The sequence below is a fragment of the Schistocerca nitens genome, chromosome 2, assembly GCF_023898315.1.
Source record: "Schistocerca nitens isolate TAMUIC-IGC-003100 chromosome 2, iqSchNite1.1, whole genome shotgun sequence".
NCBI classification, from domain to species: domain Eukaryota; kingdom Metazoa; phylum Arthropoda; class Insecta; order Orthoptera; family Acrididae; genus Schistocerca; species Schistocerca nitens.
The window spans coordinates 117,727,006-117,754,853 of NC_064615.1; the positions used below are offsets into that span (position 1 = coordinate 117,727,006).

A 27,848-nucleotide genomic window follows, 5' to 3' on the forward strand; every position below is an offset into this window, starting at 1 on the left:
ACTCTCCAACGATAATGTGTGCATCCCAGTAATGGCACCCCGACATAGCTCAAAGTATGATGAAAACATAAAGGTCTTGAGGAAGAAGACGATTGTATGCACTAAGAAAAAAGCATGACAACCGTCGTGCTACTACTGTTGGAAGCCTTGTGTAAATATATATATATTGCTAGCTTTTCTCCCAAAACACAGGTAATCAAATTACATTAAACCTAGTTAATGTGGTTTCGAAGGAAACGAAGGTCCCGTCTTCCAAATCATAGATCAGCTCCAGTTTGTACGTAAAAAATATAATGAATTTTCTACTTCTAGTTCGAGATGATTTCACTACTGTGTTGTAAACTTTAGGTCACTATGCGAAAATCATGAGTACCAGTTTGTCACGTGTGGCCTTTCAATAGAAAATTGTTCCGTGTTATGTTGCAGATTTGCATGGCTTCTTACGAAGTCTCGGTTATTTAAATTGTTTTCATTGTCTAATGACAAACAGATTCATCATGGGAAGAAATTTCCGAATACTATTTATTTTCTGTTGTTCTTGTGCTAGTCCCTACATGAGAAAAAAAATTGTCGGTAAACATTGTGCCTAATCTCAAATATGGCTTCATATTAAGCATTTCACAGTTACCTTGAGCGTGGGTGAGCTGTTATAATACCGAGGAGTACATTACTTTGTCATCTAACAACCGACCATTTCATATGAATTATCAGGTGTTACTAAGGAGACGAATTGCAAAATGAATTGAGTGAAATCATAATTTGATAAAACAGCATACACAACATAGACGAGATTTGTAGTGATGTTCGACTGTCTTTCTGATTAATTATTATGAAGCGTGTATTAATTTGCTGCAAGTAATTGTGCTGTTAGTGTTCATATTCTTTCATGGCAAACTTTTGGACCAAAGAACAGAGCAAACGTAACGTAGCACTGGGGAGAAACGAACTACTCGTTTGAGTGAAGTTGTCAAGAACTGTGTTAAGTGCAACACAAACATCGCTGCCACATCAGATTACAGATTTCACTGCGAGCAGCAAGGACATTGAAGCACATGTTACATAAGATCAATTATTGTAGATAAAAATTGCGTTTTTGGTCAGATCGGTGCGATACACAATGCGTATGACGTCATATTAATGGTCACCAGTGTGGTATTTATCTGTAAGTTATTTGCGTGCATTGTGTATAAGAAATTCGGCTATACTTCTCAAGAAAACATGCATCTGTTGTTTAGTTTGGACTCCTTTTTATATATTTCTGTTAGGAGATACGTGATGTTTTTTACATTTGCAACACTGGTAAAGCGTGGGTCGAAGGACACGGCAGACGTTGGCTGAGGCGGTGCGGCCGGTAGCTGGGACAGTGCCGTGTGCGTGCGTAGATACAAATGTGGACAGTGATAACGAGATACACGAGGAAGGAGAAAGAGAGCGCAGAGAAACTGGGACGGGGGCAGCGGTCGCCACCTCCGTACGGCCCCTCGCAGCATCTGAAACACGCAATGAAAGAGTCTCAGCTACAAACGTATTTACTAGCTACGCTACAGCAACATTTTAGATACCATACACTGACGTAATTTTCAGTGCACTGCCAGGAGAAGTAAGGAGAGCAGAAACAGGTTTATTTAAGAAATAGTGGTTGAGAAGTCAGTGACAAAGGGTTATACTTCGAGGTCTGCGCAGATAAGAAAAATGAGCTCCACATTACCGCGAAGGCGTTATCTGATGGGGACGGAAATCGGTATATGTAATGTACATGCACAGGTAAAGAAATGATTACAGTTTCAGAAAAACTGTTAGACACATGTGGACTTTTGACAGAGATAGGTGCGTTACGAAGCAAGGAACCTGGGGCGGCAGCGGACACTTCAGTGGCTGCCAGCAATCATCTCGGCCTCTAACTACCAACAGCCAAATATCAGCTGCCAGGTTGAAAGACTGCCTAGAAAAACGAGAGAAATCGGCTCTTGGCATATAGGGGAGAGTTCCATCTACACTCCTGGAAATGGAAAAAAGAACACATTGACACCGGTGTGTCAGACCCACTATACTTGCTCCGGACACTGCGAGAGGGCTGTACAAGCAATGATCACACGCACGGCACAGCGGACACACCAGGAACCGCGGTGTTGGCCGTCGAATGGTGCTAGCTGCGCAGCATTTGTGCACCGCCGCCGTCAGTGTCAGCCAGTTTGCCGTGGCATACGGAGCTCCATCGCAGTCTTTAACACTGGTAGCATGCCGCGACAGCGTGGACGTGAACCGTATGTGCAGTTGACGGACTTTGAGCGAGGGCGTATAGTGGGCATGCGGGAGGCCGGGTGGACGTACCGCCGAATTGCTCAACACGTGGGGCGTGAGGTCTCCACAGTACATCGATGTTGTCGCCAGTGGTCGGCGGAAGGTGCACGTGCCCGTCGACCTGGGACCGGACCGCAGCGACGCATGGATGCACGCCAAGACCGTAGGATCCTACGCAGTGCCGTAGGGGACCGCACCGCCACTTCCCAGCAAATTAGGGACACTGTTGCTCCTGGGGTATCGGCGAGGACCATTCGCAACCGTCTCCATGAAGCTGGGCTACGGTCCCGCACACCGTTAGGCCGTCTTCCGCTCACGCCCCAACATCGTGCAGCCCGCCTCCAGTGGTGTCGCGACAGGCGTGAATGGAGGGACGAATGGAGACATGTCGTCTTCAGCGATGAGAGTCGCTTCTGCCTTGGTGCCAATGATGGTCGTATGCGTGTTTGGCGCCGTGCAGGTGAGCGCCACAATCAGGACTGCATACGACCGAGACACAAAGGGCCAACACCCGGCATCATGGTGTGGGAAGCGATCTCCTACAGTGGCCGTACACCACTGGTGATCGTCGAGGGGACACTGAATAGTGCACGGTACATCCAAACCGTCATCGAACCCATCGTTCTACCATTCCTAGACCGGCAAGGGAACTTGCTGTTCCAACAGGACAATGCACGTCCGCATGTATCCCGTGCCACCCAACGTGCTCTAGAAGGTGTAGGTCAACTACCCTGGTCAGCAAGATCTCCGGATCTGTCCCCCATTGAGCATGTTTGGGACTGGATGAAGCGTCGTCTCACGTGGTCTGCACGTCCAGCACGAACGCTGGTCCAACTGAGGCGCCACGTGGAAATGGCATGGCAAGCCGTTCCACAGGACTACATCCAGCATCTCTACGATCGTCTCCATGGGAGAATAGCAGCCTGCATTGCTGCGAAAGGTGGATATACACTGTACTAGTGCTGACATTGTGCATGCTCTGTTGCCTGTGTCTATGTGCCTGTGGTTCTGTCAGTGTGATCATGTGATGTATCTGACCCCAGGAATGTGTCAATAAAGTTTCCCCTTCCTGGGACAATGAATTCACGGTGTTCTTATTTCAATTTCCAGGAGTGTATAAAGCTGTCAGCAAATTACTGCAACATAACTCCCTGTCATAGGCGAAAAGGTAGCAACTGCCATCTTGTAATGACCATTAATGGTATAATGCCTCGGTTCAGAACCATTTTGTCATTTAATTGGGAGTATAATGTTCAAGATTAGCTTCTTGAAGTGTCGACTTTTATTTCAGTGAAGCTCTAAATTTTCTAACAGTGAACAAATAATGGTTCCAATGACTCTGAGCACTATGGGACTTAACATTTGAGGTCATCAGTCCCCTAACCTAAGGACATCACACACATCCATGCCCGAGGCAGGATTCGAACCTGCGACCGTAGCAGTCGCGCGGTTCCAGACTGAAGCGCCTAGAACCGGCCGGCGAACTTGAATACTTTCTCGTGGAACTCTGCTTGCGGCATAACATACGAGCATGTAGGACATAGCCTGATCTTGCTGCATTAAGCGGTGCATGTTCAAGCCAACGAAAAGTAAGTGGTCATTAACATTACCCATGACTGTCGGAATATTCATTCACTTGGACGATTCCGTTTCTGACTTGGCTCGTTGCTGGAGCAGTCATTACTCTCATTAGCCTTTTTAGCGGCGGAGTGCTTTTGGTGAGAGTGGGAAAAGGCTATTTCACATGTAAGACGTTACGTGTTGAAGTTTAGCAGCGATAGGAGAGAAGTGTTTTGATGCTATAAGAAAGAGAGTCTGTACTGCGTGGCTGAATACGGCAACGCGGAGGTGCTGTTCCTGCTTTTTTTGTGTGCATTTTACGGCCCTTAGCAAACAGGCGGGACCCATACCCAGCTGGCGTTTTCGGAGATGGCTGCTGAGAGTCACAACATGGGCGACGAACGGGCTGGGGTAGGAAAATATATGGAGGTTTAAATCTGTCGAAAAACTAAGAGTAGAGAATGAAACTAATGAGGGAACCTGATGGTATTCTTGCTGATCCAGTACCGAAGCTTTGACACGAGTCAAAAGAAAAACATACAAAGTGAATATAACGATGGAAGCCTAGCTTAGCTAATTGAATAACGAAGTCCAGTCGCAAAACCAGGAGGCAGAAGGAGCCGTCGCACATACTACACTAAATTTTACTTCCAGGCACCCCCAAATCACCCACAAAATTAATGTATTCTTCCTTGTAAACTGTAAACGCACAGTAGATAAAATTTCGTTATTTGCTATTTTTTCTGGCGCTGCAATTCCAATGTCAGACAGAGTACTGCTGTTGCAGAGTATGCCAAGTGCCATACCATTCTGCCTGCTGCAGATGGCTGCGAAGCGTACCCACCTTAGGCCATCTGCTCGTACTTGGCCTTGTTGATGTTGCGCGCCAGGCAGCAGGAGAGCACGACACCAAGCAGTGGGATGACAGCCACTCCTGCCGCTGCACCGGCCACCAGCCCGATGTTCGTGTTCAGGAAGTCCACCACCAGAGTGTAACAGCCCTGCGTGACAAGTCAAACACAGCTTATAGTCCACAGTGTTCATTAAGTCCACTACTTGTGCGAAGCAGCTCTGTGTGACAAGTCAAACACAGCATATAGTCCACAGTGTTTATTAAATCCACTAGTGCGTAGCAGCCCTGCGTGACAAGTCAAACACAGCATATAGTCCACAGTGTTCATTAAGTCCACCACCAGTGCGTAGCAGCCTTGTGTGACAAGTCAAATACAGCTTATAGTCCACAGTGTTCATTAAGTCCACCACCAGCGTCTAGCAGCCCTGCGTGACAAGTCAAACACAGCATATAGTCCACAGCGTTCATTAAGTCCATCACCAGCTTGTAGCAGCCCTATGTACATTCCGTGGTCTACAAACCTACAAGCACTACTAAAATAATGATAGAAAGTATTTGGTAGAAATCTTTTTATTTTTTCTCAAAATATTCGCCTTTAAAATTAATTAAGTTTTTAATGTGATCGAATCAATGGAAAATTTTTCCTCTCTCTTTAGTTTCTGTGTCAGACATATGGTTTTCAAAGTATTCAACAGTTTGTTGAAGTGATGAAAATTGCTGTCCACTCATTTTTATTTGACAATTGGGAACAAAAAGAAGCTCTCGGGTGACGAATATGGTGAATAGGGGCAGTGGGGCATTAATTCCACGTTGTTCACACGAAATAATTAACTGTTTGTCGTGCCTTCTGATAGCTGGCATTGTCGTGCTGAAGCATTACGCGAAGTGTTCGGTTATTTTTCCTGATTTCATTTAATCGCTTGTGGAACACAATTAGTTGTATTTAATGTGCTGACAAACGGTCACAGCTGGCAGACTATCTGATTTATGTGACTACCTGCACTCATCAGAGAAGAGCATCGTCAGATATTCTTTGCTCTGGTGGCAACACGAGGTTCAAAGTACCTCTCAGGACCATCGTTGATCTCACACCAATTTGTGTTGATGACAGTGCTGAGGTGTGATCTGAACCTCTAATCTACCGCCACAAGTACAATGAATATCAGGCGATGCTCTCGTCTGAACGACTGATCAACGAAACTAGTCAAATAAATCAGATAAGCCTCATAGTCTAGCGGTTAGTTTTTTATCTGTACATTAAATACAAAGGTGTTGTCTGCATTTGCTAAAACTGTTTTGCAGCAATCAGCATCAACTATTCTTCGACAACTTGCCTCCCCAGCTGAGGTGGCTACCGCATGCCTGAGTAGTGGCTCTAGACTCGGAGGTAAACCAGTTCGAATCCGGGTGGTAGATGAAACTTTCACTGCCAGTATTCGTCCAGCATCGGGAGGACAGGTTCCTGAGCACCAGTCTTTATGCCAGTGTCCTAGATGAATTTCGAAACCTTTCCGTGGTGTGCCATCAAATGAGAGCGTCCATGGTGATCTCTTTTGTGTTGTTCGAAAGGAATATACTTTTTTATTTTTATTTACACGTCAAGTTCCGTAGGACCAAATTGAGGTGTAAATCTCCAAAGTCATGGAACGTGTCAGTACATGAAATTACAACATAAAAGTAATAACAGATAAAAATAAATGTTTATGAACGCGTAAAAAGTCAGTCCATAAGTTTAAGTAAACGCAATCAACAATACAACAAGAATCAGGTTAATTTTTCAAGGAACTCCTCGACAGAATAGAAGGAGTGACCCATGAGGAAACTCTTCAGTTTCGATTTGAAAGCGCGTGGATTACTGCTAAGATTTTTGAATTCGAGTGGTAGCTTATTGAAAATGGATACAGCAGTATACTGCACACCTTTCTTCACAAGAGTTAAGGAAGTCCGATCCAAATGCAGGTTTGATTTCTGCCGAGTATTAACCGAGTGAAAGCTGCTTATTCTTGGGAATAAGCGAATACTGTTAACAAGAAATCACAGTAAGGAATATATATATTGAGAGGCCAATGTCAAAATATCCAGACTCGTGAACAGGGGTCGACAAGAGTTTCGTGAACTTACACCTAGAAATTTGAACTGTTCAGTTTCAATAATCATGACGGTATCGGGTTTCACCCTTACCCTTTCTCATCATCGTCATCATACGACACAAATATAGCACTCACAATAGACGCATTCATTACCCTTACCTGCTCTTTACTCACACACATACGACACAACCCTCACATATTCACGAGGAAATAGGTCCATGTGCGCAGAAGAAGAACACAGTTTCCGGTAGATGGCTGAATCGTATCCGTGAGATAACACAACCAACAATGCCATACTACATTTACAGTTTACATTTTTTTTATGCTTCGGTCCCTTCAGTAATGATAGCAGTGGATCCAGTACAACCGCAGAAAGAAGCCACCTTTTCCTTGGAAGTGTCTCGTGAACGATTCACTCTTATTGGTTTCGATTCGCCATTGATTCCTGATTAATTTACGCCTTGTACTATACTCGTGTTGAGAAAAAAAAAAAAACATAACACCTTGAACGACTAGAGATAGCACAATTAGTGTGCTCTGCAGAAATGATTAGCATTTCAGTCACCTCGGTTGAGCACGTGTCCTGCTCCCTACAGGCACAAGCTCCGCCATGGGCCCTGATAACTTGTTCCATGCGTGATGGCATCGGCGCGTATAAGGTGCGAATGGCGTCTTGTGGTAAATCCATTCATGCTGCGTTCACCTGCTTCCAAAGTTCATATGTGGTGGTCGGCATTGGGTCTCAGCGCTGCACCTGTTGTTTCGCCATATCCCACACATTTTCTATAGGTGACAAGTCTGAAGATCTTGTGGGTCGGAGCAAAAGGCTGACATCCTGTGCCACCAAGAAGGCAAGCGTTCGTGCAGCAACATGTGGTCGTACATTGTCTTGCTGAAAATTGACGTCTGTGGTGTTGTGCAGAAAGGGTATGGCTACGAGTCGTAGGGTGTAATTCACTTAGGTCACACTGGTCACAGTGCCCTGGACACTGTAATGGTACCTGAAATACGTAACCATTACGGCACCTCACCTCAACCTCTCGATACCAGCAATATTCTACTATGTTTCTGTAAAATAGTTAACATGCTTCTGTGACAACATTCAGATTTGATTTCATTAATGTAGAGGTACTTCGATACATCGATATGTATTTATTGCAATGATATTATTCTTATATGTATTCTTTCTTTTGTCACTATGATCTTTGACGTACTTGTAACTCTGATTTTTGGGCGCGAAAGCGGTTATTAGAGAGTCAAGCATTGGTCGTCATGTTAAAAAGACGCAAATTGTAGTCAGTTTATGAAATGTGAACTTTAACAGTGAGGAAGATATTTTCAAGTATGTTTTATATTGTGAAGTGATGCTTTGGAACGAGTTACGTGATATTGTAACAAAAGTAATAAAAAAGAAGTGTAACTTAAGTTCGGAGTGCTGATTACTTTTTTACATCACAATTGTCCTAACTTGCAAAAGTTTAATCTTCAAGAATGGTTTATGAAACACATCTATAAAACTTTTGAATATCGCAGAATAACATCTAGGCCTCGTTGCATCCGAGCTTGGAATCATCACTACATAGATTTTCGACGATTGAGCCAGTTCACAACGAGACCCAGCGTGGGAAACACGAAAAGATGAGTGCCTAGTTTATCCATTATTTCAAGAAATGACTTTATTAACTGTGCTCTAATGACACCTGCCACATAATATAACTTTGTTTTTGCCCGAAAATGCAATATTTAGCAGCTTGAGCAACACTACAATCATAATTAATTTTTGACCTTTGTTGTGGTAGGGTTGTTAGAATACGTACCAACTGTAACTTGTGGTTGTGCCCAATAGCACCTCGCACCATAAGGCCTAGAGCTGGCGCTGTATGTCTTGTGCAAATGCAGTCACTGTGATGCCGCTCCCCTGCCCGCGGCGACCGAAAATTCGGCCACAGAACCTGGATTCGTCCGAAAACACTCCTACCCCAGTGACGTCGTTCCGTACACCACTGCCATCTCGCAAGTTTCTGCACATTCACCAAAGATATGCGGAGAAGTGGACCACGAGCAAGTAATCGCTTCCGTAATAAAAGGGCGACAAACTGTCATCCCTGACAGCGTACGATGTCTTACACTGTTGCAATGTTGCGCCACAGTCGAGGAGGACGCAGATCTATCCTGGGGGGAATGGACTGCGTGCTTCGACCTGACCCATCTCGTCGCATTCTAAAGGCTTCCGTGAACCATTCTGCACACAACCGTTGCACTGCCGAAACACTTCGTCCCTCGCGAGCACCAGTTTTCGGGATGTATGTATCACGTTGTCTCACGCCAGTAATGCGCCCTCTTTCAAGCTCAGTGATTTGACGGTACGATTCACGCATACGTCTGTGAGGACTCCTGCACATCTGCTCAAGTGACACTGATCCATTACCTTCCGTTTATAGCGACAAGGAGAGCCGTAGGCACATTTTACCGGTGGGTGGTGTTGCACAGCGATGTCGATGTAGACCTTGATCTTGCGGACCGACACGGTTCAATTGTTAATCATTTCTGCAGAACATTTTAATGTACACGTCCTGTGAATATGAACATCCAATCTCTAGTCGTTCAAGGTGTTCTGTTTTTTCTGAACATGTTGTTCTTGTGGTCTTCAGTCCTGAGACTGGTTTGATGCAGCTCTCCATGCTACTCTATCCTGTGCAAGCTTCTTCATCTCCCAGTACCTACTGCAACCTACATCCTTCTGAATCTGCTTAGTGTATTGATCTCTTGGTCTCCCTCTACGATTTTTACCCTCCACGCTGCCCTCCAATGCTAAATTTGTGATCCCTTGATGCCTCAAAACATGTCCTATCAACCGATCCCTTCTTCTAGTCAAGTTGTGCCACAAACTTCTCTTCTCCCCAATCCTATTCAATACCTCCTCATTAGTTACGTGATCTACCCACCTTATCTTCAGCATTCTTCTGTAGCACCACATTTCGAAAGCTTCTATTCTCTTCTTGTCCAAACTGGTTATCGTCCATGTTTCACTTCCATACATGGCTACACTCCATACAAATACTTTCAGAAACGACTTCCTGACACTTAAATCTATACTCGATGTTAACAAATTTCTCTTCTTCAGAAACGATTTCCTTGCCATTGCCAGTCTACATTTTATATCCTCTCTACTTCGACCATCATCAGTTATTTTACTCTCTAAATAGCAAAACTCCTTTACTACTTTAAGTGTCTCATTTCCTAATCTAATCCCCTCAGCATCACCCGATTTAATTTGACTACAATCCATTATCCTCGTTTTGCTTTTGTTGATGTTCATCTTATATCCTCCTTTCAAGACACTGTCCATTCCGTTCAACTGCTCTTCCAAGTCCTTTGCTGTCTCTGACAGAATTACAATGTCATCGGCGAACCTCAAAGTTTTTACTTCTTCTCCATGAATTGTAATACCTACTCCAAATTTTTCATTTGTTTCCTTTACTGCTTGCTCAATATACAGATTGAATAACATCGGGGAGAGGCTACAACCCTGTCTCACTCCTTTCCCAACCACTGCTTCCCTTTCATGCCCCTCGACTCTTATAACTGCCATCTGGTTTCTGTACAAATTGTAAATAGCCTTTCGCTCCCTGTATTTTACCCCTGCCACCTTCAGAATTTGAAAGAGAGTATTCCAGTTAACGTTGTCAAAAGCTTTCTCTAAGTCTACAAATGCTAGAAACGTAGGTTTGCCTTTTCTTAATCTTTCTTCTAAGATAAGTCGTAAGGTTGGTATTGCCTCACGTGTTCCAACATTTCTACGGAATCCAAACTGATCTTCCCCGAGGTCAGCTTCTACCAGTTTTTCCATTCGTCTGTAAAGAATTCGCGTTAGTATTTTGCAGCTGTGACTTATTAAACTGATAGTTCGGTAATTTTCACATCTGTCAACACCTGCTTTCTTTGGGATTGGAATTATTATACTCTTCTTGAAGTCTGTGGGTATTTCGCCTGTCTCATACATCTTGCTCACCAGATGGAAGAGTTTTGTCATGACTGGCTCTCCCAAGGCCATCAGTAGTTCTAATGGAATGTTGTCTACTCCCGGGGCCTTGTTTCGACTCAGGTCTTTCAGTCCTCTGTCAAACTCTTCACGCAGTATCTTATCTCCCATTTCATCTTCATCTACATCCTCTTTCATTTCCATAATATTGTCCTCAAGTACATCGCCCTTGTATGAACCCTCTATATACTTCTTCCACCTTTCTGCCTTCCCTTCTTTGCTTAGAACTGGGTTGCCATCTGAGCTCTTGATATTCATACAAGTGGTTCTCTTCTCTCCAAAGGTCTCTTTAATTTTCCTGTAGGCAGTATCTATCTTACCCCTAGTGAGACAAGCCTCTACATCCTTACATTTGTCCTCTAGCCATCCCTGCTTAGCCATTTTGCACTTCCTGTCGATCTCATTTTTGAGACATTTGTATTCCCTTTTGCCTGCTTCATTTACTGCATTTTTATATTTTCTCCTTTCATCAATTAAATTCAATATTTCTTCTGTTACCCAAGGATTTCTATTAGCCCTCGTCTTTTTACCTACTTGATCCTCTGCTGCCTTCACTACTTCATCCCTCAGAGCTACCCATTCTTCTTCTACTGTATTTCTTTCCTCCATTCCTGTCAATTGTTCCCTTATGCTCTCCCTGAAACTCTCTACAACCTCTGGTTCTTTCAGTTTATCCAGGTCCCATCTCCTTAAATTCCCACCTTTTTGCAGTTTCTTCAGTTTCAATCTGCAGTTCATAACCAATAGATTGTGGTTAGAATCCAAATCTGACCCTGGAAATGTCTTACAATTTAAAACCTGGTTCCTAAATCTCTGTCTTACCATTATATAATCTATCTGATACCTTTTAGTATCTCCAGGATTCTTCCAGGTATACAACCTTCTTTTATGATTCTTGAACCAAGTGTTAGCTATGATTAAGTTATGCTCTGTGCAAAATTCTACAAGGCGGCTTCCTCTTTCATTTCTTCCCCCCAATCCATATTCACCTACTATGTTTCCTTCTCTCCCTTTTGCTACTGACGAATTCCAGTCACCCATGACTATTAAATTTTCGTCTCCCTTCACTACCTGAATAATTTCTTTTATCTCGTCATACATTTCATCTATTTCTTCATCATCTGCAGAGCTAGTTGGCATATAAACTTGTACTACTGTAGTAGGCATGGGCTTTGTGTCTATCGTGGCCACAATAATGCGTTCACTATGCTGTTTGTAGTAGCTAACCCGCACTCCTATTTTTTTATTCATTATTAAACCTACTCCTGCATTACCCCTATTTGATTTTGTATTTATAACCCTGTAATCACCTGACCAAAAGTCTTGTTCCTCCTGCCACCGAACTTCACTAATTCCCACTATATCTAACTTTAACCTATCCATTTCCCTTTTTAAATTTTCTAACCTACCTGCCCGATTAAGGGATCTGACATTCCACGCTCCGATCCGTAGAATGCCAGTTTTCTTTCTCCTGATAATGACGTCCTCTTCTGTAGTCCCCGCCCGGAGATCCGAATGGGGGACTATTTTACCTCCGGAATATTTTACTCAAGAGGACGCCATTATCATTTAATCATACAGTAAAGCTGCATGTCCTCGGGAAAAATCACGGCTGTAGTTTCCCCTTGCTTTCAGCCGTTCGCAGTACCAGCACAGCAAGGCCGTTTTGGTTAATGTTACAAGGCCAGATCAGTCAATCATCCAGACTGTTGCCCCTGCAACTACTGAAAAGGCTGCTGCCCCTCTTCAGGAACCACATGTTTGTCTGGCCTCTCAACAGATAACCCTCCGTTGTGGTTGCACCTACGGTACGGCCATCTGTATCGCTGAGGCACGCAAGCCTCCCCACCAACGGCAAGGTCCATGGTTCATGGGGGAAGTTTCTGAACATGAGTGTAATATATTCTAGTTTTCACCTTTCCTCTCCTTTTATGTTGTGTACATATTTTGCATTTTCTAGTTGGAATTTTTTTTAGCACTACCTCACTCTAACTATCACGAGACAGTTTTAAAACTCGCGCCAAACTGTGTGGAATACATTGCGGAGAGAGCCTTTTTGACACCTAAAAGTCCATGCAAAAGTGAGAAGACGATGCAGTTCTGCAAACCAGCGATTTCTGAAGGTAGGTGATTACCAAAAGTAGAACGTAAGGACTTGAGGCATTTTTTCTGAGTACGGCCTTTACGGATATCGTAAAAATATCATCCAAAGGGAACCTAGACGTGATTTTCCATACTTTCACAAGACTGTTTCTGTAAACGCTCACTGTAAAGAAACTACTCACCCAATTTCTGAGCTGCCACTGTTTTACCAAAAGCAAATGACAAATTCAATAATAATAATAATAATGTCACACCTCAATAGCGCTATCTAGTGGTCATTTATACTAACCTGGAACAACCCACCTAAAACTGCAGCACGCCACACACACACACACACACACACACACACACACACACACACACACACACAAAAACACACGCACGCACACTACTGGACAATAGATACAGGAAGTGGACAAAAATAACTCCGCGAAAAATGCATGCTTGAACATAAATGCGTCTGCCAGGAAAGCCTGCAGGTGGCGTTATCGTATTTGACCACGAACGGTACTTTGCAAGTGTCATTCGTGGTCAGAACAGTATTCCGTGTTGTTGTGGCTGTATTATATCGGCGCTAAGTCAATTCCAACGTGGGTGAATTGTTTGTGCTCATATGGTGGGTACTTCCGCAACCAAAGGCGGCGTATGTTTGGTGTTTAAAGAGGACCGTATCAAAGATTTACACTGAAGCGCCAAAGAAACTGATATAGGCCTCCTTATTCAAATACAGAGGACGCTGTGGTCGGCAACGCCTATATAAGACAAGTATCTGGGGCAGTTGTTAGATCGATTACTGCTCCTACGGTGGCACGTCATCAAGACTTACGTGAGTTTGAACGTGGTGTTATGGTCGGCGCACGAGCGATGGGACACAGCATCTCCTAGGTAACAATGAAGTGGGAATTTTCCCGTACGACCATTTCACAAGTGTACCGTGAATACCAGCAACCTGCTAAAACATTAAATCTCAGACATCACTGCGGCCGGAAAAAGATCCTGTAGGAACGGGACCAACGACGGCTGAAGAGGATCGTTCAACGTGACGGTACTGCAAGCCTTCCGCAAATTGCTGCAGATTTCAATGCTGGGCCATCAACAAGTGTCACAGTGCGAATCATTCAACGAAACATCATCGATATGGGCTTTCGGACCCGAAGGCCCACTCGTGTACCATTGATGACCGCACGACACGAAGCCTTACGCCTCGGCTGGGCCCATCAACACCGACAATAGTCTGTTGATGACTGGGAACATGTTGCCTGGTCGGACGAGTCTCGTTTCAAATTGTATGTGGAGCACATGGACGTGTACGGGTATGGAGACAACCTTATGAATCCATGGACCCTGCATGTCAGCAGAGGACTGTTCAAGCTGGTAGATTCTCTGTATCAGTTCGTGGCTAGATCAGCAGAGTAATAAGGCACTCAGAACTTCGCCTCCTGATACGCCACAAACGGAAATCAGGAGTCTGCACACTACGGAACGAAAAATAAAAGCATGGTGCGATATAAAACAGATAAGGAAAGGTGAAGCGTATATAACTGCACACCATTAGCAACTGTAAGTTTCCAGTAACGAAATTTACAAACTCTCAAGAACTTTTCGTGATCCTTCAGGTTATGTTTTTCTTGCGTATCTGTACCGGACAGCGTCTATCACTAAACAGTTAACCATAACAGCAGACAGGTTAGGCAGGCAGCCTGTTCCCTAGTTCAGTGTGGTGACGTTGTGCAGAAACCACACTGCACAACAGAATTAAAGGAAACCCCATAATTCCCACCTATTGCGACGCTTAAGTTTAGAATTGGCTCAAAGGTGCGTACAACATTTGTATATAATGCTGCGAAAGCATGGCGCCCTGCGACGTCACCCGTGGGCTCTAGGACGCATCAAACAGTAAGGCATCGACGTGCGAAAACATGGCCACATCTTAGAAGTTCATGTGACATGTAAAGTGGGTTAATGATGCCATATTGGTACCAGACTTCACCACAATTCTGCCTAATGCCACCGCGGACTTGTCACTCGGTGGAAAAGTCCCCACGGGCCCTCTTACCCCAATTTCACCTCTTCTTTTGACACCTCTGCAATGGAGGTTAGAACCGCGACGAAGAGTGTTGATATAACACGGTTTTGTTATGACTGGCCGAGGAAAACATTCCAGACACACTGCCGCTCAGAATCGACGTGGGAAGGCCTCAGGAGGTAGGACAAAAGACCTCAAGGAAATCAACCATTAACCCTGGGGCGTTGGTCCCCGCAAAAATTCAAGGTTGAAAACGACAGTTCGCAAAGCGATGCGCAACAGAAAGACCTTTGACACTGCTGACACTCTCGGACGTGTCAATTTCTCTAAGGACATTGTGGGACTGCATCCGCATTAAACGTAATCTAACCCCTTTTGGTGCACAGCACACCGCAATTTTACCTCTCGTGTACAGACTAGATACTGGGGACCGTTCAACACCAGTCGACGAAATTTTAACTTGATCTAAAGCGGCAAAGGGTGCTTATGCTTTTTCATCCCTCCTATTTCGCGTGTTCCTGTAGCGTGATCACTGGGGGTGGGAACGAAGATCTGACATTGACATTTGCATATTAATTAAATGGCAAACGGTACTTCTAAGACCCCCCAGTTCGACAAAATCTTCGGTAGTACCCACCCACCTTTGTTGAACACCTCAAAAAATGAGTCGGTACAGGCCAGGCTACACTGCCCCTTTTCAGCCGCTATACTGCTGGTCTTACGCCGGACAGTAGGCCATCCAGAACTGGAGAGTGTCGAAGGGGTTGCCAGTCTTCAAGCGCCTAGGCCTTCGTCACGAGTTCTGTCTGTACAAGTACAGTTTTAAAATTGTCTATAAAGGTGGTCGTGTGCCATCGAGAGTTTTGCCGAAACGTGGGTGTTGGAGGGACCCTTCGCCATTTTATTCACAGTTGCGTCAATGTCGCGTCCTCCTGTGATCACGCCATAGGAGGATACAAAATAGGAGCTCTATAAAAACATAAGCACCCTTAGCTGCTTCGGATAATGTTCAAATTTCGTGGAATGGTACTGAACAGTCCGTAATGGTTCCAAACTGTACATGAGAGCCAAAATCGCGGTCACGCAACACTCCAAATGGGTGAGATCACGTTCCACTGGGATGCAGCCCCACAATGTCCTTCGAGAAGGGTTGAAACGTCCGAGGTTGTCAGCAGTGTAAAAGATTGTCAAGAATGTCTTCCTGCTGCTGTCATTTCGAACTCGAAATATGTGGAAATCAATGACCCAGAGATAGGAGCCTAACCCAAGAGAATTCAGGATCAAAACTCCCAAATCTCTACTAACATGAAAACTCACAAATCCACTGCCCAGTCCTAGATAAACCCAGGAAAATAATACACTTCTCTCGCAAACCACAGGACCACAAGAAAAGCCATGACCATTACCTAGTCACTCCAAAAGGCAGAAGTAAATGTCGCCCAAGACAAAACGCTTCACCAACACAGCCTTCAAGCAAGGCTTACAGTAAGAGAGAGCGAGGGATGATAGGAGCGGTTTTTCTGAATGGCGCTGGGTCTGGAATGTTTTCCTTGACCACTCGTAAGAAAACCGCGCGATTTCAACGCTGCCTGTAGCGGTTCTGACCTCCATTGCAGCGGCTTCAAAGTAAAGAGCGAAATGTGGGTAAGTCGGTGCGTGACAAACTTCTGATAGTGTGACACGTCCACAGTGGAACTGGGTAGAAATTCGCTGAAATTTGGTGCCAATGTGACATCATCAACCCACCTTTCACGTCACATGAACTTCACAGCAGTGGTCTTTTCCGCATGCGTTGACACCTTGCTGTTTGAAGAGTCACCGAGCCCGAGTGTGACGTCACAGGGTTCCACGCTTTCGCAGCGTTACAGAGAAAGGTTGTGCGCTCCTTTGCGCCAAATTTCAAACTTAAGTGTCGCAATGTGTGGGAATTACGTGGTTTCTAAAAAGCGACCCTTTAATCCCGTTGTGCAGTATAAGTTCTCGGTAAACTGGTCCCACCTGCCACTGATTGTATGCATTTCTTCCAAGCTTCAAGGATCAAAATGTACAGACGAAAGACAATCCCAAAGTGGACATATTTTGAGACACATAATCAATGGTGAGAAATGAACATTAAGTTTTTTATTGACATAAACAATTTACACGTTGTGACAACAACTGAAGCACGAAGAAACTGTCAAAGTGATTATTGGTAGCCTGCATGCACTTAGTACAATGATACATAAAATTTGACTCTCTCTCCCTCTCTCAAATATTCTTGTTCTCTCATGCATAATAAAGCAGTTATCACACTACCAACCGATTTCGCTTAGGTTTCAGATGGACTTTCAATCCCCTCATCACACACTGGAACAGATCGTAGCTCACATCAGTTTTAGGCGAAATTACGATATCTACAACAGGGCGTTTGAACTCTGCATTTTGTCTTTACTACTTGTTGTACGTAGCACAGGCTCCGTATCATCATGTATTGAATTGTATTCTATGCAACTGGGGACCTAGAAACGACGGACAGACTTCGTTCCACCGTAGCCCTCATTGGTACACAACAGTCCACTCACCACACCGCCGCCCCACACCGAACCCAGAACCCAGGGTTATTGTGCGGTTCAGCCAGCAGTGGACCCCCCACGGGAACCTCTCACACCAAACGAGTGTAACCCCAGTGTTTGCGTGGTAGAGTAATTATCGTGTACGTGTACGCGGAGAAAGTGTTTGCGCAGCAATTGTCGACATAGTGTAGCTGAGGTGGAATAAGGGGAACCAGCCCCCATTCGCCGAAGCAGATGGAAAACAGCTTTAAAAACCATCCTCAGGCTGGCCGGCACGCCGGACCTCGACATTAAACCGCCGGACGGATTCGCGCCGGGGACCGGCACGCCTTCCCGCCAGGAAAGCAGTGCGTTGGACCGCACGGATAACCAGAAGGGCATATCATCATGACTCTAACATGCTTTTCCTATTCCTATCGCCTTAAGCTGGACTCAGTTCATAAACACATGTTTTTTTTTCCTTTAACCTACACATTAAATAGTTTAGACGACAATCTCAAATGTTAATCTCGAGATTTATTAAAACTGCTCACAAAGTCGATTACAATTTCAGTCTCTTCGCAGATAAACTGTTGTAAAGAATACGATACGGCGACAAGAAGTTCCTTTATATCCAATTCGCCGATCTATGGACTCACACTACGGACACATTAGATGTCGCTATCTTGCACAAAGCACTACTCATTCCACATAAAGTGGAAAAGCAACAATAAATTACACAAAATTTCTTTTTCGTTTCTGATACATCAAAGAAGAGTCAGAAGATGCCGAAATTCCTTATACGTCAAAACAAGTTTTAGACAACTAATACGTGTTCCCTACATAGCGTCAAGTGAGCTAAAGGAGAAAAGTTTAGGAGGTCTTTTGTTCAATTCGGACAATACGGTGGTTCAACCCGTAGTTTATGTCGGGTAGAAGCGTGAAACTGTACGCAATTTCGTGCAAAGAAAGAGCTTCAGGTTTCGTTTAGTTTTGTAATGCCAAGTCTCCCAGTCGTTTGCTGATCTTGCAAAGTGTGTGAGACATTCAACTCCCTGTTTCAAATTTACTTTCAGTGCGTCGCACATCCATTTCTCTCCTAACCATAGGCTTCTTATTTTCACATCAGTGGTAGTATAGTGATAACCATAAGAAAAACAACTCACGGACAAATACACCGCAGAATCTCTGGATAGTAAAGCGACTTTCACGTCAAGTGGCTGTATTTTGGAATTATAGCTATTACTGATGTAATGCAGTTTATCAAAGAGTAGAGCATTTGTGTGTATTAGATGAACAACAATAGCCTTGGCTTCTGAGAGACGTCTGCCACATATTGTCGATGGTCAAGCTTCATCATGACAGAACAGGAACTACGGAGTAGAAAGTAACATGAAGTCGTGTCAGCACCTGATTTGCTCGATGTTTCAATTGTTGAACGCAAAATGATTTTTGTATTTAAAATGAAAGATTAAATTAAGAAAAACTTAATTAAGGGAGATAAAAATTTTAGAGATATATTACCGGTGTTATTTGTTTACCTCTATTACCAGATAATGTGATTTCAATCTTGCAGTCAATGTGCCGAGTTATTAGCATTTTCTTTACGACTGGTTTTGTCACGGCTGTAGTCCCAATCAAACCGTGAATCTGACCCGTGAAAGACGCAAAAGCGTGAATCGTGTGATATGTTATCGTTACATAACCCATGCTTTTATAAGTGTGCTTAAGGAAACAGGAATGAGAGAGATAGAAGTACCATTCCCGTAGTCGGTGAATGGCGTATATGGTTGTACTAACAAGGGACTCACAGACCGATTTTGCTCATCCTTCGTACGATTTTAGTACATACTTAGATGCAGCAAGGGATGCTACAGTACGATGCAAGTGTTTCCGAGAAATCCAGAATCAAAATTTTGCGAACTTGTCGAATGCCGCACGAGGGCGTCTATCACAGAGCAGCGGCCTTAGCACAACCGCCTAGGGCGACAGACTAGAACTCTGCCTGTACTGCGTTCAAGTCTCCTCATTTCTTCCCTAATCTTCCCCCAAAAACCATGGCTTTTTCGAACAGTCCGCGGGTGTACTGCCGGTTGACAGTGTCCAACGGGCACAATATGTCGGCGATCAGACATGTCGGCATCGTCAGGTGCGCTGACGAACTGAGCTTCTGAGAGCAGGAGGCCGTCTAACTCCCCTCCCCTCGCGAGGCGTTCTCTCCGCGGTCCGCGCCCGCGCGTCAGCGGTCGGTGAGACGCTGGCGTCGGCGTCAGTGGTGGCGTCGCGTCGGTGTAATTTCCTCGTCCGCACAGGTCGCCCGTTCGTGTCCTTTGCTGAGCGTCTTTTTAATTAGACTCAATGCTGGTTCCCATGCCCTGCTGAGGTTGTAGCTGCAATCTCGGTTGATGAGTCCGTCTCTGATACAAATTTCGATAGCCTCTCTAACGACGCTGTCCCAGTATTTGGATGTCTGTGCCAGGACCCTGGTATGTTGGTAGTCCATTTCGTGATTTTCGGACAAACAGTGCTCTGCGACCGCCGACTTGTTGGGGTACCCAAGTCGAGTGAGCCTCTGATGTTCTCGGCAACGATCTTCGATGGTGCGCACTGTCTGTCCAATATAACTCTCCCCACATTGACACGGAATCTGGTATATGACGGCCTCCTGCAAACCGGGATCGTCTTTGACACTTCCCAATAATGCTCGCGTTTTATTTGGTGGGAAAAAGACAGTTCCTACTCGGTGTTTCTACATCTACATTTATACTCCGAAAGCCACCCAACGGTGCGTGGCGGAGAGCATCCTACGTGCCACTGTCATTACCTCCCTTTCCGGTTCCAGTCGCGTATGGTTCGCGGGAAGAACGACTGCCGGAAAGCCTCCATGCGCGCTCGAATCTCTCTAATTTTACATTCGTGATCTCCTCGGGAGGTATAAGTAGGGGGAAGCAATATATTCGATACTTCATCCAGAAACACACCCTCTCGAAACCTGGACACCAAGCTACACCGCGATGCAGAGCGCCTCTCTTGCAGAGTCTGTCACTTGAGTTTGCTAAACATCTCCTTAACGCTATCATGCTTACCAAATAACCCTGTGACGAAACGCGCCGCTCTTCTTTGGATCTTCTCTATCTCCTCCGTCAAACCGACCTGGCACGGATCCCACACTGATGAGCAATACTCAAGTATAGGTCGAACGAGTGTTTTGTAAGCCACCTCCTTTGTTGATGGACTACATTTTCTAAGGACTCTTCCAATGAATCTCAACCTGGCACCCGCCTTACCAACAATTAATTTTATATGATCATTCCACTTCAAATTGTTCCGTACGCATACTCCCAGATATTTTACAGAAGTAATTGCTACCAGTGTTTGTTCTGCCATCATATAATCATACAATAAAGGATCCTTCTTTCTATGTATTCGCAATACATTACGTTTGTCTATGTTAAGGGTCAGTTGTCACTCCCTGCACCAAGTGCCTATACGCTGCAGATCTTCCTGCATTTAGCTGCAATGTTCTAATGCTGCAATTTCTCTGTATACTACAGCATCATTCGCGAAAAGCCGCATGGAACTTCCGATACTATCGACTAGGTCATTTATATATATTGTGAAAAGCAATGGTCCCATAACACTCCCCTGTGGCACGCCAGAGGTTACTTTAACGTCTGTAGATGTCTCTCCATTGAGAACAACATGGCGTGTTCTGTTTGCTAAAAACTCTTCAATCCTGCCACACAGCTGGTCTGATATTCCGTAGGCTCTTACTTTGTTTATCAGGCGACAGTGCGGAACTGTATCGAACGCCTTCCGGAAGTCAAGGAAAATGGCATCTACCTGGGAGCCTGTATCTAATATTTTCTGGGTCTCATGAACAAATAAAGCGAGTTGGGTCTCACACGATCGCTGTTTCCGGAATCCATGTTGATTCCTACAGAGTAGATTGTGGGTTTCCAGAAACGACATGATACGTGAACAAAAAACATGTTCTAAAATTCTACAACAGATCGACGTCAGAGATCCTCAATATTCGTCCTATTTTTTCCCGTGGACTGTTCGAACAAGAAATACAACGGGAGAAACTGAAGAATCACACCACGGGTTTTGGTTACTCATGTACCACAATCGTGCGATAAGAAAAATTACAATCATTAGGATGTATGCTTCCCTTATAAGAGGCCAAAATAGGATGTGATGGACACTCAGTTTACCTTCTGTTGACTTCGGCCGCTCTGTAACATTTACGCGTTAGTCAGACTACTTCATATGGCAAGATGTATGGGGAGGGGTTTTTGTTCGTCTGCTCGGTGTTAGGAGCTGCAGGACCGTCACTGCCCCTTGGCTGCCGGCTGGCCCGCGGCCACAGCGCTGCCCGCCTACCTGTGTGTAGATCTCGGAGACGTCGCTGGTGTCGCACTTGTCGGCCTTGCAGCAGGAGGTGGGCACCTTGTCTTGCCAGTCCGTGTAGTTGCGGTTTCCGCAGCAGTGAAGCTGTGAAAAGATGCGAAGTAGCATTAAGGAGATGTGCTTCCATCTAAAATCCCATTTAAAAAATTCAGCAACGTAAATTGGTGCAAGAAGTTTGGATTATTCAGAAATATCACCATCTTGAAAACATATCGTTAAGTAATTAATACTGCATTAATATATTAAAAAACTAAAAACCCGCCTCGATTGCGAAAAAAGCACCTAGTGTTAAGTGTTAACCCAGGTTTCGGCGTAGATAACTACACCTTCTTCAGAACAACAACAAAACCCACAGGTGCCTAAAAAGACCTTTGTCGATGATTAAAAGAACACCATAGCTATACATTTATAAACGAAAGAGAAAAGGAAAACACAAACAGTACATAAAAAAATGGCTCTGAGCACTATGGGACTTAACATCTATGGTCATCAGTCCCCTAGAACTTAGAACTACTTAAACCTAACTAACCTAAGGACAGCACACAACACCCAGCCATCACGAGGCAGAGAAAATCCCTGACCCCGCCGGGAATCGAACCCGGGAACCCGGGCGTGGGAAGCGAGAACGCTACCGCACGACCACGAGATGCGAGCCAAAAAACAGTACATATGTACAAAGTCAAAACCACTACTTAACTGCCGGTCGGAGTGGCCGTGCGGTTCTAGGCGCTACAGTCTGGAGCCGAGCGACCGCTACAGTCGCAGGTTCGAATCCTGCCTCGGGCATGGATGTGTGTAATGTCCTTAGGTTAGTTAGGTTTAATTAGTTCTAAGTTCTAGGCGACTGATGACCTCAGAAGTTAAGTTGCATAGTGCTCAGAGCCACTACTTAACTTAATGGTGTACGCTCCACCTCACACCGGCCTATGTTCGATGGGCCATGACCCGCCATAAACTGCAGCTACAAATGGTCGCTAACTTACAAGCCTGACCCGCTCGAAATCTGGGTTAACACTTAACACTAGGTGCTTTTTTCGCAATCGAGGAGGGTTTTTAGTTTTTTAATATATTAACCAACGATGGCTGACGTGCTGCGATGTTGGAGATTCTTTAATTTGTTTGTCGGCAGGTACAGGGTGACAATTATTGAACTATATGAAAAAAAACGTAACTTAGTTACAAATTACGGCGTACATACACCTTATTCAACGTGTAAACGTCAGTACAGACATTCGGATTTAGGTTATGCATATTCGATGCGCCTGCCATCATTTGTGACGATGTGGCGCAGACGAATAGCGAAATTGTGCATGACCCGCTGACGTGTCGGAGCAGCGATGCTGTCGATGACCTCCTGAATGGCTATTTTCAGCTCAGCACCGGTTTTGGGGTTATTGCTGTACACTTTAACATGTTGTTGTTGTTGTTGTTGTTGTTGTGGTCTTCAGTCCTGAGACTGGTTTGATGCAGCTCTCCATGCTACTCTATCCTGTGCAAGCTTCTTCATCTCCCAGTACCTACTGCTACCTACATCCCTCTGAATCTGCTTAGTGTATTCATCTCTTGGTCTCCCTCTACGATTTTACCCTCCACGCTGCCCTCCAGTACTAAATTGGTGATCCCTTGACGCCTCAGAACATGTCCTACCAACCGATCCTTTCTTCCAGTCAAATTGTGCCACAGACTCCTCCCCAATTCTATTCAATACCTCCTCATTAGTTATGTGATCTACCCATCTAATCTTCAGCATTCTTCTGTAGCACCACATTTCGAAAGCTTCTATTCTCTTTTTGTCTAAACTATTTATCGTCCACTTTAACATAGCCCCACGAAAATGAGTAGCGAGTGTGAAAAACTCTGAGAATATGGCGACCAATAGAGACCCATGTCAGAGGCCATGCTCCCTAAAACGCTACTCCAGGAAATTCTTCCAGTCCATCTTTGCCATGAATCAGCAAACCAGTGTTTATTAGTATTAGCTAAAAACAGTCTTCGTTGCAATTTTAGTTGTTTTTTTTATTTATCAACTACGCGTTTCACCTTGTTTAGGAATCTTCAGGCTGATCTTAATTTGGTATTTCTTAGGACGATCCTTTAGACAGTGTAGCTAAATGGCGTCGTCGAGTACATCAGGCCAACATCGCCTTCGTTAACCTCAGTAAATACTTTCTAAATGGATGTGAGTGACTTCAAGACGTGCATAACGCGTACACGTTCACAGGAGCAAATTAAAGAATAAGATGGGGCTAAATCAGGTGAAACGAGTAGTTGATAAAAAAACTAAAATTGCAACCAAGACTGTTTTCAACTAATGCTCATCCAGGACATCAAACACTCTCCCACTTCTATGGGGTCGAGCTCCGTCTTGCATGAACCATAGCTTGTCGAAATCAGGGTGACTTTGGATAACGGGGATGAAATCATCTCCCAAAACCTTCGCATACCGTTCGGTAGTCACCGTGCCATCAAGGAATATCGCAACGATTATTCCGTGACTGGACATTGCATACCACACAATCACCCGTTCAGGGTGAAGAAACTTCTCGATCGCGAAATGCGGATTCTCAAGCCCCCAAATGCGCCAATTTTCTTATTGATGAACCCATCCAAATGAAAGTGGGATTCGTCGCTGCACCAAACCATACAGCGAATACTAATTCCCATCACGGCCCGCGGCCAAATGTGCAGTTTGAACATCCTAACGCAAACCGTTCAGAAGTTCTGACGGTTTTATTTCACATAGTTCAATAACAGTCATCCTGTATCTACCTGTGCCGGCCGTTGTGGCCGAGCGGTTCTAGGCGCTTCAATCTGGAACCGCGCAACCGCTACGGTCGCAGGTTCGAATCCTGCCTCGGGCATAGATGTGTGTTGTGTCCTTAGGTTAGTTAGGTTTAAATAGTTCTAAGTTCTAGGGGACTGATGACCTCAGACGTTGAGTCCCATAGTGCTCAGAGCCATTTGAACAATTTTTTTGTATCTACCTGTAATGCTGTTACACACTGAAAGATCAGCACCACATGGCCAAAGCAGGCCGCTAGATGAATCAGAACAAAATGACGCAGTGGAATGATAAAATAAGGATCGTAATTCGCTTTCTGCATTTGGAAAAAAAAAAGATTGCAACAATCCACGCTGCGTTGGTGAAACTGTACAGTACCAGCGCACCATCATGTGACACAGTGGTCAGGAGCCGTGGAAGCTTCCAGTGTGGCCAAACAGGTCTGAAAGACGATGAATCAAGTAGCAGACCATCTCTCTAAGAAGAGCCAGCCAGGAACCGTAAAAATAATTCCTCTCTAAGACAAAAAATGCGCCATACCAAGAAGGAATATCCGAATGGAACGGAAATCGGTAGATCTGATGTCCTTGTACAAAGAGACAAATTATTACAGTTTCAGAATAATCGTATGATTTGTCCAAGAGAAAGAGCTTCACGATTTCAGCAAGTCAATAAGGCGTTGCTCCACCTCTGGTTCTTATGCAAGCAGTTACTCGGCTTGGTATTCATTCACAGAGTTGATGGACGTCCTCCTGGGGTGGATATCGTGCTAAATGCTGCTGGCGCATTAGATCGTCAATATCCTGAAATAACTGGAGGGTCCTGCCCATAATGATCCAAAAGTTCTCAATTGGGTAACGATCCAGCAACATTGCTGGCCAAGACAGGGTTTGGCAAGCACGAACAGAAGCAGTAGAAACTTTCGCCGTGTGCGTGTTGGCATTATCTTGCTGAAATGTAAGCCCAGGATGGCTTGTCATGAAGGGCAACAACACGGGCCGTAGAATAACGTCGACGTACCGCTGTGCTGTAAAGGTGCCTCGGATAACAAGCAAAGGCGTCCTGTTACGAAAAGGTATGCCATCCCAGACCATCACTCCTGGTTGTAAGAAAATGCAACGCACACAGCCATCCTTATGATTTTACTATTTTGCTGCAATCAATTTCGGCGCTTCAGTGCGCCATCTTCAGGCTGTAGTTGATGCGGAAGAGGTTGGCACGACCCCTATATATGAGGGTAGGAACTTTAATAGTGGCAACTATTTATTTACAGCTCGTACAAAATAGATACGTGTTTTACTGACCTTCAGAGTAGTCACTGGCATTGTGTGTAACCTGTTGCCAGCGATGCGGATGTCGTAGGATATTCTTAGCAGTGCCAGTTGTGTTGACAGTTCGAGCGACGCGGTCTATTGCCCGATAAATTTGTAGCAGTTCTGAAGCGAATGCCGTGAAGTGTTTCCTTCAGTTTCGAAATCGAGTTTAACTCACGAGGGCTTAAGACAGGGGTGTGCAGTAGGTGGTATATCACTTAGCACCCCTATCAGTCAAACAAATCAGAAACAGCCTGCACTGTACGTGCTCGAGCATTGTCCTGCAAAATGATAGTCAGGTCCTGCAGAAAGTGTTATCACTTCTGTCTCTATTCCGTTCATTTTTGGAACACAACCTACGACCAGCTTGGAGACAGAAGTGATGACACTTTCTGCAGGACCTGACCATCATTTTGCAGGACAATGCTCAAGCACGCTCAGTGCAAGCTGTTACTGATTTTTTTGACTGATGGGGCTGCTAAGTGCTATACCACCTACTGCACTCCCCTGTCTTAAGCCCTCGTGAGTTAAACTCGATTTCTAAACAGAAGGAAACACTTCACGGCATTCGCTACAGGACTGCTACAAATTCGTCGGGCAATAGACCTCGCCGCTCGAACTGTCAACACAACTGGCACTGCTCAGAGTATCCTACGACTTCCACATCGCTGGCAACGGGTTATACACAATGCTGGTGACTACTTTGAAGATAAGTAAAACTTCGAAACACGTATCTATTTTATACGAGTTGTAAATAAATGGTTGCCACTATTAAAGTTCCAACTCTCGTTTATCGAACCAGTGGCCTCCATAACTGGTTACGCAGTCTATCTGAAAACTTTGGTGTCAGCACCCTAATCATCAAATGCCAGCTCTATATAGGGATCGTGTCAACCTATTCCGCATCAACCACAGCCTGAAGATGGCGCATTGAAGCACCAAAACTAGTTGTAACAAAATAAATAAAATCATAAGGACGGCTGTAGGCGTTTGATTTTCTCACAATAGTAAACGGACGTCGTCCCAAACAGCTTCTGTCAAAAGGGGGGATGACATCCAAAAATCACTCCTGGTTATCGGGCTTACGGGAGGGGAGGGGGGGGGGGGCAAATGGTTCAAATGGCTCTGAGCACTATGGGAATTAACTTCTGAGATCATCAGTCCCCTAGAACTTAGAACTACTTAAACCTAACTAACCTAAGGACATCACAAACATCCATGCTCGAGGCAGGATTCGAACCTGCGACCGTAGCGGTCGTGCGGTTCCAGACTGTAGCGCCTAGAACCGCTCGGCCACTCCGGCCGGCTAGGGGGGGGGGGGGACAGTCAGGTTGGTAACCCACTGCTGTTCGGGCCCTCTCCAGACACGTCTTTGCTGGTCATCGGGGCTGAATTCGAAGCGGGACTCATCACTGCAGACAACTCTACTCCAGTCAATGAGATTCCAGACCGAAGAGGCGTCTGAAGACTCTCTGGGCAGTGGTGGGATACCAACCTGATTGTTGCCCGCCCTAAGGCCCGACAACCTCAAGTGATAGCTTGGGATGCCATTTCATTTCGTAGCAGGACCTCTTTAGTTGCCATCTGCGGCACCCTTAAAGCCCAGCGATACACAGACGACATTCTACGGCCCGTTTTGGTGCCCTTCATGGAAAGCCATCCCGGGCCTACATTTCAGCAAGATAATGTCCGCGAGCACACGGCGAGAGTTTCTACTGATTGTCTTCGTGCTTGGCAAACCCTACCTTGGCTAGCAAGGTTGGTTGGTCTCTCCCCAATGAACAATACGTGGAGCATTGTGGAGAGGGCCCTCCAACCAGCTCGGATTTTGACG

General features: G+C 45.0%; 1 protein-coding gene across 1 annotated transcript in view; it reads right to left on the reverse strand.

The window, feature by feature from the left end:
* Nucleotides 1-1,352: 1,352 nt before the first annotated feature.
* LOC126235791 (tetraspanin-7-like) overlaps nucleotides 1,353-27,848 on the reverse strand; it is a 183,544-nt gene continuing 157,048 nt past the window's right edge. Inside the window, exons 4-6 of the mRNA XM_049944604.1 lie at nucleotides 21,893-22,003; nucleotides 4,706-4,862; nucleotides 1,353-1,490 (exon numbers count right to left, since the gene is read on the reverse strand). Coding sequence (XP_049800561.1) covers nucleotides 4,707-4,862; nucleotides 21,893-22,003 — 267 coding nt within the window. The 3' untranslated portion in view covers nucleotides 1,353-1,490; nucleotide 4,706. The remainder of the gene's footprint in view (nucleotides 1,491-4,705; nucleotides 4,863-21,892; nucleotides 22,004-27,848) is intronic.